This window comes from Dendrobates tinctorius, unplaced genomic scaffold, assembly GCF_039654945.1.
Source record: "Dendrobates tinctorius isolate UK_male_01 unplaced genomic scaffold, ASM3965494v1 ptg000046l, whole genome shotgun sequence".
NCBI classification, from domain to species: Eukaryota; Metazoa; Chordata; class Amphibia; order Anura; family Dendrobatidae; genus Dendrobates; species Dendrobates tinctorius.
Window position 1 is genome coordinate 65,670,980 of NW_027361714.1, and position 14,431 is coordinate 65,685,410.

Genomic DNA, 14,431 nt, shown 5'->3' on the forward strand with positions numbered 1-14,431 from the left:
CGGCTCAGTGCTTAGAGAGTAGCAGAGCACCTCTGGTGGTTCCCTGCTTGGAACACTGGATGTGCTGGGAGGTGGGTGGAGTTGAGATCCATATAAAAGGTTGGGAAGGTCTAGAATTACAGGTCAGTCTGACAGAAGGTCAGTCAGGTAGGAAGTCACTCGGAGAGAAGTGAGGATCCCTGGAAGAAGGGATGGAGGAAGGAGTGCTGCAGCTGCCTCACTGATCTGAGCCAGCTAGCATGGGAGAGGAACAGAAGGAGAAAGACGTAGAACTGCAACCTAAGCTTCCATAGGAAAGAGGAGTAGAGAGAACAGAGAGGAGTTGTGGGTCGGAAGAGGAACCCTGCCTATATGTTCTCAGCGCAAGGCCGGGGCCCTGTCCCCGAGGTTGTATGGACGCTTATGGTTCTGCAGCAGATACCGGTGAAGTAGATGGCTGTAAATGCACTACTCCCATCTAAGACTTGGGTCACAACAGCAACTGAATAGAGAGCCAGGACTCCGGAGAAGGGAGTCCCCGAGAGAGGCTACAGCTGTCTGCCATACAAGTAGAGTTGTTAGGAACATCTGACAGGAGGAACTCCAGAGTACTACGGTACTGGAGCTCTTCACACCGTAAGGCGCAATAGAGGAGTCGTTCAGGAGAGGTACATGTTGGCGGAGTGTTGGAGAGGAGAATCCTGACTTGCCCGGGAGGTTGATTGAGTCTCTGCCCCGGAGGACATGGCATGGAGGCAGGCACCAGTGTGTACCACAGACTGTGAGTAAAGCTTTGGAACTGCAAGCCCTGGTGTCTTCCATTCATTTGTGCGCTAACACCGTCAGCACCGCTACATCTGGGTACCAGCATTCCTCACACCGCCTGCGCCTATCCTCATCTATTGCAATTACACTGCCCTGGGGTTACAGCTTCACCTGTGGGGAACTACACCATCTATGCTGCAACACACCATCAGCCCCAGAGGATCTGCACGCAGTGTTGGTTTAACATCTTGTTTGCCAAACACCACAGGCGGCGTCACGAACTATCACATAAACTATATCACAAACCACCATTGATTTGGGCGCCCAGGGCCATGGACCGGGTCACCGCTGCTGTGACACATTTCCCCCTGACACCGGCCCGGTACCGAGTACCCCACAGCCCTGGGAGGGCGACCCATTAGAGCGAGAGGACCTCACCGATCTAAGATCAAAAGAACTTTCACTCTGTAGGTGAGAAAGGACCCCGCTGACTATAAGAGTTTACACTCTACAGGAGAAAGAGGACCCAGCTGACCATTAGAGCTTGCATTCTACAGGAAAGAGAGGACCGTGCTGACCATAAATGTTTAATCTCTACAGGAGAGAGACGATGCCGCTGACCATAAGAGCTTGCACTTTACAAAAGAGAAAAGACCCTGCTGACCATAAGCGTTTACAGTGTACAGGAGAGAGATGACCCTGTTGACAATAAGATCTTGCACGTTACAGGAGAGAGAGGACCGTGTTGACCATAAGAGATTACACTCCACAGGAGTTAGAAAGAGAGGAATCCACTGATAATAGATCATAAGAAATTACACTGCAGGTGGAAGAGGACCTCGGTGATCATAAGAGCATACCCTCTATAAGAGAGAGAGAGGACCCTGCTGAACATAAGAGCTTACAATCTGCAGAAAACAGAGAGAAGACCCTGGTGACCATGAGAATTTATACGCTACACGAAAGAGAGAGAGAGAGAGAGAGGACACTGCTAACCATAAGAGCTTAAACTTTACAGAAGAAAGAGAGATAGGACCTTGCTGACAATAAGATCTGATGCTCTACAGGAGAAAGAGAGGACTCCGCTAGCTATAAAAACATACACTTTACAAAACAGAGAAGACCCATCTGACCATGAGTTTTCCACTGCAGAAGAGAGAGACTTACCTAGTCACTCTGGAGGTGGAAAACAACTCTGCCATACAAATAGTGCTCCACTGGGAACCACCGATCTGTGATAGCCCAGCTTGTGACGACCACTGTACGAGGTGTGATATAATCCATAAGATGTCATGGCTTCAGAGCATTCTGGGGAGTCCTAAATGGCCAAACAAAAATACATTATCTTGCTCTCTGATGCTTCAGCAGTGTGGAAAGTGTTGCTGGGAAAGGTTTTTTTTTTGTAAACCCTGAATTCATGTGAAATTGCGACTTTCAGGAAACTCAACTCAAATTCAATCCTCTGTGGATTATTACGCTAATCTCTAGAAGTCATACAATATCATTTCCTGATGAGTATTTTGCATTAACTCATATAGAAGAATAACAATTACACTTGTTTTCTGTGTGCTGTGTTCAGCGAATATCACAAAGTTCACATATACATTTGTAAATGTTCTTTTTTACTTATTATAAAACAATACATTTCTTTATGTACAAGTTATCATACATTCATTCCATACATTGTGGCTAGTATTGTGGCTTAGCTAATGAATTGGGCTGAGCTTTCATACCAGCAACATCTCATGGACAAGGGTGGCGCTGTTTTCAAGTGATAAATTCTTCTGACCTCAGATAACATCATTGAATATGTTTCAGTAGAGAAAGCAAGGTAATTGGCTAATGTACTTTTCGTAAGAAAAGAAGGTGAGAAACTAATAACATGCAGAAATATTATTGTATTGTGCTTCGATGCAGTGATGTAGAACATATCAATGTGCACATTAAACTTTGAAGCGTATTCTCCTTTGACTTCCCAAATCTCATCAGACCTGGGCGTCTACAAAGTCCATCATTACTTCTTTTCTACTGAACTGTTCATTGTCTCCGTGTTCCACAAATTTGTGGAGGGTGCTGTAGTATTGGTGATCTGGATTAAAGGTATATAGCGCAGAGATCTTCTCCCAAGCCTTGTTATTGGGCAGGTCAAATTCTGTTGGTTCTTTGTTTTCAAAGAAACTTCTAAGATTTCTTTCCGCAAGTTTGTTTGCATATTCCTGAGCGAGTAGATCAAACTTCTCTTTTTCCTTTTCAATATAAATTTTCCAGAATGACATTTGGATGGAACTTACTTTAGAATTACAACTAGACCAACAGGTGCAGAGAAGAGAAACTGAAGCCAGAACCGCAATGAGACACCAGCCTATAACCTGAAAAATGCAACAAAAACATACATATTATGTTTATTAGCTAGAATACTTTACATTGATCATCATATTAAAGATGAGTCACTGCAGGATATGAGAGGATTTAACAAGACTGATTTCATGATGAATCGCTACTATGGAGGGCATATGCATGGAATTGAAAATCATCATAATCTGCAGTAGTCTGCTTCAAAAAGGGAGGAGACAGCCGAAAACTCAGGTCCAGTTTTAATGAACGTACAGCAATATAATTAAGGCTTTTCTAAAATGATATTTGCACACATACGCCTATCACAATTGATATTTTCACATGCAGTGGGGAAAATAAGTATTTGATACACTGCCAATTTTGCAAGTTTTCCCACCTACAAAAAATGGAGAGGTCTGTTATTTTTATTCTAGGTACACTTCAACTGTGAGAGACAAAATTTAAAAAAAAATCCAAAAAATCACATTAAATGATTTTTACATAATTAATTTGCATTTTATTGCATGAAATAAGTATTTGATACAACAGAAAAACAGAACTTAAGATTTGCTACAGATCCTTTGTTTGCAATTACAGAAGTCAGATGTATCCTGTAGTTCTTGACTAAGTTTGTACACACTGCAGCAGGGATTTGACCCACTCATCTATACAGATCTTCTCTAGAACTTTCAGGATAAGGGGCTGTTGCTGAGCAGCACTGAGTGTCAGCTCCCTTCAAAGATTTTCTACTGGGTTCAGGTTTGGAGACTGGCTAGGTCACTGCAGGACCTTGAAATACTTCTTATGGAGCCACTGCTTAGTTGCCCTGGCTGTGTTTTGTCATTGTCATGCTGGAAGACACAGCCATGATCCATATCCAATGCTATTGCTAAGGGAATGAGGTTATTGGCCAAAATCTTGCTATACATGAGTCCATCCATCCTCCCTTTAAGGCTATGTGCACACGCTGCGGATTGTTCTGCGGATTTTTTTATCTGCGGAACCACAGGTAAAATGACCTGCGCTTTTACCTGCGGATTGGCCTGCGGTTTTCCCTGCGGTTTATCATCTCTACAATGGAGGAGATGGTAAACCGCAGCAGAATCCGCAGAAAAGAATTGACATGTCATTTCTTTCTGCGGATTCAAAACCGCAGCTTTTCCGCAGTTAAAAATCCGCAGCATGTGCACAGAAAATTGTAAATCCCATAGGATAACATGCTACTGTACACTGTCTGCAGAACTGCTGCAGCCAAAACTGCAGCGGAACTGCAGCAAAAACAGCAGCGTGTGCACATAGCCTAAAATGGTGCAGTCGTCCTGTTTCCTTTGCAGAAAAGTACCCCCAAAGTAAAATGTTACCCCCACCATGCTTCACGGTTGGGACAGTGTTCTCTGGGTTGTACTCATCCTTCTGCTTCCTCCAAACACAGCAAGTGGAGCTGATACCAAAAAGTTCTATTTTTGTCTCATCTGACCCCATGACCTTCTCCCATACTTTCTCTGGATCATCCAGATAGTCATTGGCGGACTTCAAAAATGCTTGCATATGTGCTGGCATGAGCAGGTGGACCTTGCATGCCTTACAGGAGTTTAATCCATGATGGAATAGTGTGCTACTAACAGTAATGTTTGAGTCTGTGGTCCCAGCTCTCTTCAGGTTATTGACCGCATCCTCCTGTGTAGTTCTGGGCTGATTCCTGACCTTTCTCAGAATCATACTTACCCCACGAGGCGAGATCTTGCATTGAGCCCAAGACTGAGGAAGATTGTGTCATCTTGTGTTTCTTCCATATTCTAATAATTGTGCCAACAATTGTTCACTTCTCACCAAGCTGCTTGCCTATTGTCCTGTAACCCAACCCCATCCTTATGCAGGTCTACATTATTATCCTTAGACAGTACTTTGGTCTTGGCCATGGTGGAGAGGTTGGAGCGTGATTGAGTGTGTGGACGGGTGTCTTTTATACAGTTAACAAATTCAAACCAGTACAATTAATACAGATAATGAATGCAGAGTAGGAGGGCTTCTTAAAGAAAAACTAACAGATCTGTGAAAGCCAGAATTCTTGCTGGTTGGTAGGTGATTAAATACTTATTTCATGCAATAAAATGCAAATTAATTATGTAAAAATCATACAATGACATTTTCTGTTTTTTATTTTCAGAATCTGTCTCTCACAGTTGAAGTGTACCCACGATAAAAATGAAAGACCTCTCCATTCTTTGTAGATGGAAAAACTTGCAAAATCGGCAGTGTATCAAATACTTTTTTCTCCACTGTATACGCCTGTTATCACAATCATTTGCTATAAAAACAGTAGAGATTGAGAGGTTACCTTCACTGATACAAAATATAGGTAAAAAATGTTTGCTTGCTGTGGTTCCCACTGCTGAGACCCCCTCCATCACTAAAACAAGAACATTGAGAAGCTGACCACAGATGACCACAATAATAATAATAATAATAATAATAAATTTTATTTTTATAGCGCCGACATATTCCGCAGCACTTTACATTTCAGAGGGGATTTGTACAGACAATAGACATTACAGCATAACAATAATCACATACAGTAGATTATAACACATACCAAGAGGAAAGAGGGCCCTGCTCGCAAGCTTACAGTCTATGAGTATGAGTCTATGACCACAATGAACAGGTGTTTAGATGGAACAGAGCTCAAATGTATATTGCCGCTTTAGTCAATATCTATGACACTGACAGTTTCTATGCGACTGACCGATGAATAAATATAGTAACTATCCCCTGTAATTCTATTGGCAGAGTGTATGCACTAAATTTAGGCTATTAATGTCTGCCTTCAGTCACTGGCTTTCCCTCTCTGGCGGAGAAAATTATGCGAGAGCCCACGCCTTTTTTTTCCGTGAATTAATCCTTTAATTTAACACCTACAGCTCCAAAATTTTACACACACACACACACTACTAACATTATTAGTGAGGGACATTCAGATCTCGTCCGGAGATCTTGGGAGATGAGATCTGAAGCTGAGCTTGCGCGGGCTTCAGCGGCCATCTTCCCGGAGGCCACCGCATTGTAGCAATGGAGCTGCCGGGGGCCTCCGGGCTTTGGGGATATGCCGGCGGCACCCCGACGCAGGACATAGAGCCACCGCCATCCACCAGCTGCACAAAGAGGAGCCGCCGCCAACCCCCAGCACAGAGCCCCCATGCTACACAAGAGGAGCCGCTGCCGACCCCCAGCACAGAGCCGCAGATAGCACCGCTGCCACCAATGAGGTAAAAGGGGGATGATAACTCCAGTTACATCTTCCCTGTGAGATGCCCCCTCCCTTCATCATCGGGACCACTCCCCCACTATACGCAGAGATTGGTCTGCACCCGATGCATAAGACGACACCCGGCGTATAAGACTACCCACAACTTTTAAGAAGATTTTCAGGGGTTAAAAAGTCGTCTTATACGCCGGAAAATACGGTACTCATATTTGGCATTGCCACGTTCGAAAACATCTGATTGATCAATATATAAAAAAATTAATCCGACCGTTAAATGGCGCAACAAAAAAAAAATAAAAACTCCAGAGCATTGCAATAATATGCAATAACAGACTATCAAAAAATCTTATCTCGCCCCAAAATTGTATAAAAAAATCAGCATGGCACGAATAAAAAAAAGCTCTCACCCAGCCCCAGATACCAACAAGTGGAGACGCTAAGTGTCTCGGAAAGTGGCAATTTATTTTTTTTTGCAAACTTTGGATTTTGTTTCTACCACTTAAATAAAAAAGAACCTATACATGTTTGGTATCTGCAAAATCGGAACGACCTGAGGAGTCATAATGGCACGTCAGTATTAACATTTCTTGAACATGGTTAAAAAAAAAAAATAATAGTGGGATTGCACTTTTTTTTTGCAATTTCACTGCACTTGGAATTTTTTTTCCCGTTTTCGAGTACACAATATGGTATAACCAATGGTACTGTTCAAAAGTACAACTTGTCCCGCAAAAAACAAGCCCTGACATGGCCATATTGACGGAAAAATAAAAAAGCCCCCTTCACAGCTCCATATAAAACACAAAGAGAAGCCCAATACTTCATACAGACACAAAAGCGGCAACCCAAAGAAATAAACCACCATAATAATAGATGGCTCCACTCCATAAGCATATAAGAACAGGAGTAAAAAAGGAGTAATTGGATCCAAACAATTGGATCCATGATTTCCATGATTATCATGGAAATTTTCTATATATGTATTACCGATCGAATGGGAATATGATATATATACATATTTTCTACATGTGATTATTATCTCTTTTGATTTTATATGTCTATTGCCGAACCCTATGGTTTCAGCTCTGTGCCCGATATGTATCTGGTGTATTTATTATTTTGCTCTTTAACACTATGTCCCTGTATGTACGTGATTTAATTTGTCATCTGTATATTAATGTTTTGAGCTAAATTGATTGAGGACTCTATCCCTCAGCTGTGTGCATGCGGTCTGTGACCCCCAGTTGCCCTCTCCATGTAGCTGGTGTCTCTGATGCCTTGGATGCAGGTGCGGGGTCTTTTCCCCGCACCTGTGCTCTGATGCCTGACGCCTGTCTTCATGTTTGAGGACCTAGCGATGACATGGCGCATGTGCCGCTACGGCAGCTGTGATTGGCTTACACACGTCACATGACGTTGCACGTGAACGTTACCACGGATACAAAAGGTCCTTTGGCATCCTATGTGACGCTATTTGCACTTTCTATGGATGCAGCTTACCGCTCCAGCCACTATTGCCTCACCTTACACTGGCCTATTTGCCCTTAGGGAATATTTTTAAGCCAATTAAGGCCTTATTCTGGACCAATATGGGCATTTACATTGGCCGCTACTGACATTTGGGCATGTTATATACCATATTGGCTGTGATTATCGGTGCCTTTGGCTCATTTTATTTCCCCCTCCCAGTCCTGTCTATGTTTGGTGTCGATTTGTCACTGCAATTTTGCTATTGACACATTGTCTGTGCATGATATAATAATAAAGATTGTAATAATTTTTTATATACATTGTTTGGATCCAATTACTCCTTTTTTTCTCCTGTCCATATAAAACACATACGTGATACACCAATATTGGTGAATCAAGAATAGAGGGGTCAGCTGAGGGCTGATATTCTCAGGCTGGCAAGGGGCCATTGATCTTGCACCCGCCAGCCTAAAAACAGCAGCCCCCAGCTGCCCAGAAAAGGCGCATCTATTAGATGCGCCCATTCTGCAGCTTTGCCCGATTCTTCTCACTTGCCCTGTAGAGGTGGCAAGTGGGGTATATAAACTCCCCTGATGAATCCCCACCATTGGGGAAGAAAAGCGTAGGGAGTATTCAGCCCCATATCATTGGAGGTATCACTATAGGGTCCACTTGGGGCCTGTCCTTGTTAGGACAGAAGCAATACTGGGGCACGACAGGGAGTCTAGGAAATTATTACATACCGCTTATGTCTCCCTCCCCATATATATTCCCCTTTCCCTTATTTGGATCCATCTCCCGGCAAGGTACTTCCGGAAGGAGGCCGGGATCTTTTGTCCGTCACCAGTGGTGAGACCAAACCATTTTTTAACGAGCACTGGTTTGCATGAGCACTTTATTTGGTTTGTTTGTGACATTTGTCTATTTAATAATTGATTAAAGGTTTTGTTTTAATATTTGGTGGCCCCTCCAGGCTATATTGGCTAGTTTACCCCTGAGGGTACTTTGAATGGTAGTGAGAACCTCACACCATAGCTGACATAAGTCCCCTCTGGCTCCAAAGCCGATGGTTCGGTGTTCCAGATGGTTATTATTCACTTTGCTGCTATAATATAAGTTGCAGCTGGAGAGCCCCCCCCAGGGCAGAGGGGAATACTCGGTACTGGGCCGCTTCTTAAAAGGGGAAGTGTCACAGCAGCAGTGACCCAGTTCGTGGCCCTGGGCGTCCAATAAAAGGGGTGTATTTACAAGAGAATGAGAAATAAAGAATGCAGTTCCAAAGCTTTACTCACAGTTATGGCATGCACAGATGCCCGCTTGATGCTACATCCTCCAGGTGAGGGAGCCAGCCGACTTCCAGGCAAACAGAGAACACCTTTCCAGAACTCCCCGTCAGTATATGCCTTCCCTGGCCGTCTCACAGTGTTGTTTTCTCACCTCTTCCTTCAGTATATGCCTTCCCTGGCCATCTCACAGTGTGGTTTTCTCACCTCTTCCTACACAACACCTCACAGTCAGTGTCCCAGGCCAGCAGCGGTGGATATTGTCAGATAACGTGCACCATTCCTTTCCTTGCTCCTTTTTGGCTGCCTTTCCAGCAAAAATAACTGTGGTTAGTTGCTGTGGCCTCTAAAGCTGCCACAGCTGTCGGCTTGCTAGCTGAATCCTGATGTCCATTCCACTAGGCTAGGGGCCGAGACCCTACTGTGACCTGGATTTCCCCCACCTGATGTCCGTCAGCATGGAACGAGCCCCATGGGGAGCACTCTCTCCACCCGTGCCTCTGGGAATCCCTTTCCCCTTCAGGGAGCTTCCTTCAGTCACCTTCCTTCCCAGCAGCTCCAGCTAACAGGGAGCTGCTGCACATCCGTCCTCTCACCTCTCCCCCAAGGGGGGAACTGCCCTCACCTCCTACTGTCCTCCTGCTCTCAACCTAAGCTCCACCCACCTCCCAACACCCTTTATGAACCAAGCAGGGGCCATCCAGGGTGTCCTGCTATTCTGGGGTGTGTGTTGGTTGTAGGTGTAAGAGCGTGGTCTAGTGTCTCCATCTTACCTTCAAGGTGGGATACCAAACCTCTGGTTGAGGTGCAGTACCTCTGTGGCGACTGGACCCTCAGGGGCGCCACACAGCCACAAAACCACTGCAGCCCAGTGCTGAGACTGGCGGAGACCCCGGAGCCACAAGACCACTGCAGCCCAGTGTTGAGACTGGCGGAGACCCCCGGAGCCACAAGACCACTGCTGCCCAGTGCTGAGACTGGCAGAAACCCCCAGAGCCACAAGACCCCTGCAGCCCAGTGCTAAGACTGGCAGAAACCCCTGGAGCCACAAGATCACTGCAGCCTAGTGCTGAGACTGTCAGAGACCCCCGGAGCCACAAGACCACTGCAGCCTAGTGCTAAGACTGATGGAGACCCCCGGAGCATTGGCGCTGGAGCCGTGGGGGATTTATCAGTTCATGCTAATTATTTTTACATTCCCAGAAAATCCATTAAGAGACTGTTCCCATGCACCATTTTTGCTATGAATTGGTCTACAGTGTTGGCAGGAAATATTCAGCATTTTTGCAGACTTTTCACTTGCATTTTTGTGTCCCATTCATTTGAATAGGGAAAAAAATGCTGTGGAAATGCTGAAAGATGACAGCAACAGATTTATAACAAAAACTGTCTCCTGGCCGGTGTCTGTGTCTTGCCGCTGTCCGTGTCTGGCTGCTGCACTGAGACAGTGTGGAATAGTATATTTGACAATGTAGTACTCGCAGGTACGGGGGATGCAGTGACGAGGCGTGAGACGGTTTGAGCTTTAAGGTATAGCTTTGAGCTATAGATGCCTTTGGGGCTGTCTTGAGCAACCGAACAAGCTAACAATAACTGCCCACACAGGGGATCAATACAAGAAACACACGGTAATGCGAACACGACTAACCCTGCGAAGGCCGGTCACTATAGTAGGGCCGCGGTATGGCCGACTACGGGTCCTTAGTTATAAAAGTGTCACTTATCCTTTCTGACGTCTGGCAGGGTCCTAAACAATGATGCTTCGGCATTGCAGCCGCTGGGCCCAGCCGACGAGCATCTGACGAAGACTTTGGGTGTTCCTGTGCCCAGGTGAGGTGGGGGCACAACAGGCCCCGGAAGAGTTCCGCAAGGCGGCGCCCCCCGGCGAAGGCAGTGCGGTGCCGCTTGGGGGCTGCAGAATGGAGGCTGCAGCCCCGAACGGAGCTGCAGGGACCACGGCTGGCAGCGGACAGGCCGCAGCCGCAGGCTGGAGTGGTGCGGCGGCGGCCACGGGCGGTAGCAGACAGGCTGCAGCCGCGAACTGGAGTGAGGCGGCGTCGGCTGTGAGTGGCAGCAGGTAGGCCGCAGCCGCGAACTGGAGCGGGGCGGCGTCTGCTGCGGGTGGGAGCTGACAGGCAGCACCCGTGGGGTGGAGTCGGGCGGCGGCTGCCGCGGGCGGGAGCGGACGGCCTCACCAGCAGGGCGGAGCTGTGCGGCGGCTGCCGTGGGCGGGAGCAGACGGGCCGCACCCGCGGGGTGGAGTAGGGCGGCAGCTGCCACGGGCGGGAGCAGACGGGCCGCACCCGCGGGGTGGAGTCGGGCGGTGGTGGCCACTAGGAGCGCGGCTGAATGGTCGGCGTCTCCCTCCTGGATGGCTAGGTGCCGTCTCCCCTCTGCCTGTGGTGAGTCTCCCTGCAGTCTCTCTGGTCGCTGCTCTCCCCGCTCTGCTCTGGCTTTTGCTCTGGCTCTCTGGCGCTTCCTGTGTTGTGAGTTCATTTTCCCCTTCACCTTTGATGTCTGATGAACTCCCTCTGCTGGTGAAGAGAGGTAGTGAAATTGATTGGGATGGGAAGAACCTGTTATCTGAACAGGCGGAGTGTGATTGGACATCTGGAATTTCTGAGTGGATATAAGGCAGCCGACGCCCTGCAGGGTTTGCTGGTGATCCTTTCTGCTCTGAACTCTGGCATCCAGTTTTAGTTCCTGTCTACTAAAAGCTAAGTTTTTGCCCTACTATTATTCCATGAGATTTTGTCTGGTTTCCTTAGTGTTTGTATTCAGCCAGTCCTGGTTGGGACTGGCTGAATTCCATTTTTGTCTCTGATCAGTTGATCTCTTTGTTCTGTTTTCAGAATATACCTGAGTGCTGATATAGTGATTTTGAAGTCTAGCGACTTCAGGGACTTTTTTCCTATCAGACGGTTGGGACATTTTTGTAGGGTTTTTTGCGGATTGCAGCCAGCATCTTTTCTGTCCTGTCCTATCTAGTTAGTTGGGCCCCATCGTTTGCTCAGCCTGTCTTTCTGTCTGTGTTTGTGTTTTCATCTGTTTTTCACCGACAATACATTTTGGGGGCTGTCTATTGCTTTGGGGTCTGCTCTGGGGCAGTTTAGATTTCCCTTTTCTTTCTTTAGGCTTATGTAGTTCTCCGGCTGTGACGAGGGGTCTAGGGCACCGTAGGAACCCCCCACGGCTACTGTTAGTTGTGGTGAATAGGTTCAGGGGTCTGCAATCCGATAGCTACCAACCACTCCGGTTTTCTGGACTTAGCTTGTATTTTTGTTTTCTCCTCCTCCGGTGACTCATTCATAACATTCCTGGCTTCCTTCCTCCACCTCTCCTGTTCTGGTGACTCACCCCTCCTGGCGTCCACAGACCTTTTCATACTGACTCCTCCCCCAACCTCTCTGGAACTCTCCATGTCCCATCTAATTCTGTCCCCCGGAAACAGTTTCCCTAGGAACCTTGGTGACAGCCCCCTTGGTTCCGGCCTGGGCACACAGCGGGGACGGCTCCTCCTACATTCCCCCATCCTGTATGCTCGCCAGTCCTCGGGTAAGGGCTTAAGGTAGGCCTGGGCTGGATTTCTGCAGCGAAAGTTTCTTTTGCCATATGAACTGGTCCTGTTCGTAGCGTTCGGGGGGCTTTCCAGCTGTCGTTTGCTCAGAGCGCCATGGTCCAACTGCGGTGGAGTCTTCTGGGGTGGCAGAAACAGAAAATGGCGAGTCAACCGGGCCTGGTGGGTCGACTGGGTCTGCTGGAGTATCATCTGCTGAAGTGTCCATTTGTACAGTCTGGGGTTCTTCTTCGTCGTATTCATCCCAAACTGCTGGTGGGGGTTCCGGGACCTGAGGAGGGGCCTCAGGTCGTGCAGGGTCTGCGGACGTACAGGGTCGTAACCTTTTGCGATGTACGGTACGAGTGGGGAGGTCCTTGTCTTTTTCTGATTGTATCTCGTACACTGACCCATCGGGGCTTACCCTGCGCAATACTCGATAGGGATCATCTTCCCAGCGGGGTTCTAACTTGTGCTGAGGGCGCTGATCAGGCATGAGTACTTGATCTCCGGTCCGGAAGTCAATGAGTTGAGGCAGCGCCCCCCCAGGGTGTTCCAGGTCCTGAAGTTTGGTGTGTACAATTCGGTGCAAGGTTTGCAACCGATGCCGATGGTTCCGGACCCACGAGGAGACCCCTGTCCATGGTTGTTTCTCTTCCGGATTCAACTCTACCTCTGTAATTCCTTTGCCTTCCCGGCCGAATAATAGCGAGTAGGTAGTGTACCCAGTGACTCGGTGCACCCGATTGTTATAAACCCATACCAGTTCAGGGACATATTCTGGCCAGTGGGCCTTACGGTCACTCTCCAGGGTGTGTAACATTTGAATCAATGTCCGATTAAATCGCTCGCAGGCCCCATTCCCTTGTGGGTGATACGGAGTGGTATGGGATTTGTCGATGCCACACAGTCGATGTAGTTCTTCCATGACTTTTCCCAGAAAGCACGAGCCTTGATCTGAATGGATCTGTTGGGGCCAGCCGTAAACTTGGATAAAGTTTTTGCAAACCGCATAGGCGGCTGATTCTGCGATTTGATCTCGGGTAGGGGTCACCACGGCGAACTTGGTGAAATGGTCCACCATGACAAGGCAGTGTTCATACCCTTGGTATGCCGGGCCAATGGTCGCGTAGTCCACCATTAAGAGTTCGAGGGGCGCTGCTGTAACAATTGTCTGGACTGGAGCACGCTGCGCAGGTGGTTTAGCTAGTTCACATAGGCGACAGGCACGGCACACTTCTTCCACGGCGGTCTGCAAGCGAGGGTGGTAGGCCTTTTGCTGCAGCCACTGAAATGTCTTTTGCGCCCCAAAATGTGCCCTCTTCTCATGGGCCTCGCGGGCAAGCCCGCTGAGTTGCGCTCCCGGTACCACGACCTGCCAAGTGATTGCTGATGTTGTCCGTGATACTGTTTTCCAGTACAATAGTCCTTCTTTGATCACCAATTTTTCCCACTGTCGTAACATAAATAAGGTATCCTGGGTTAAAGTTTGCCGCTGAGTGTCATTAGGTAGTTGATCTGTGGCCACCCACTGACGCAGGGGCCCAATTTCTTCATCTTCCTGCTGCTGCTGGATCCATTTATCCTGAGACAGTTCTAGCATGCCCCCAGCGGCCCCTATGTGAGATTGTTCTTGGGTGAGGGCTGTGAGTTCGGCGGGGGCCAGAGCGAATGGCGTCTCTTCTCCCTTTCGTTCATCATCCCGACTTCGCCCTGTAGTTGTACGTCAGATCCTGGAGAGCGCGTCAGCATGTACATTCTCCGCTCCTCTTTTGTAAATGA

General features: G+C 47.5%; 2 protein-coding genes across 2 annotated transcripts in view; one reads left to right on the forward strand and one right to left on the reverse strand.

Annotated features, from left to right (window-relative positions):
• TRAPPC3L (trafficking protein particle complex subunit 3L) overlaps nt 1–14,431 on the forward strand; it is a 168,763-nt gene that overhangs the window by 86,632 nt on the left and 67,700 nt on the right. The window lies entirely within an intron of this gene.
• The window catches only part of CALHM5 (calcium homeostasis modulator family member 5), a 34,699-nt gene continuing 22,613 nt past the window's right edge, over nt 2,346–14,431 (reverse strand). Inside the window, exon 2 of the mRNA XM_073575970.1 lies at nt 2,346–3,113. Within this exon, the coding sequence (XP_073432071.1) occupies nt 2,730–3,113 (384 nt within the window). The 3' untranslated portion in view covers nt 2,346–2,729. The remainder of the gene's footprint in view (nt 3,114–14,431) is intronic.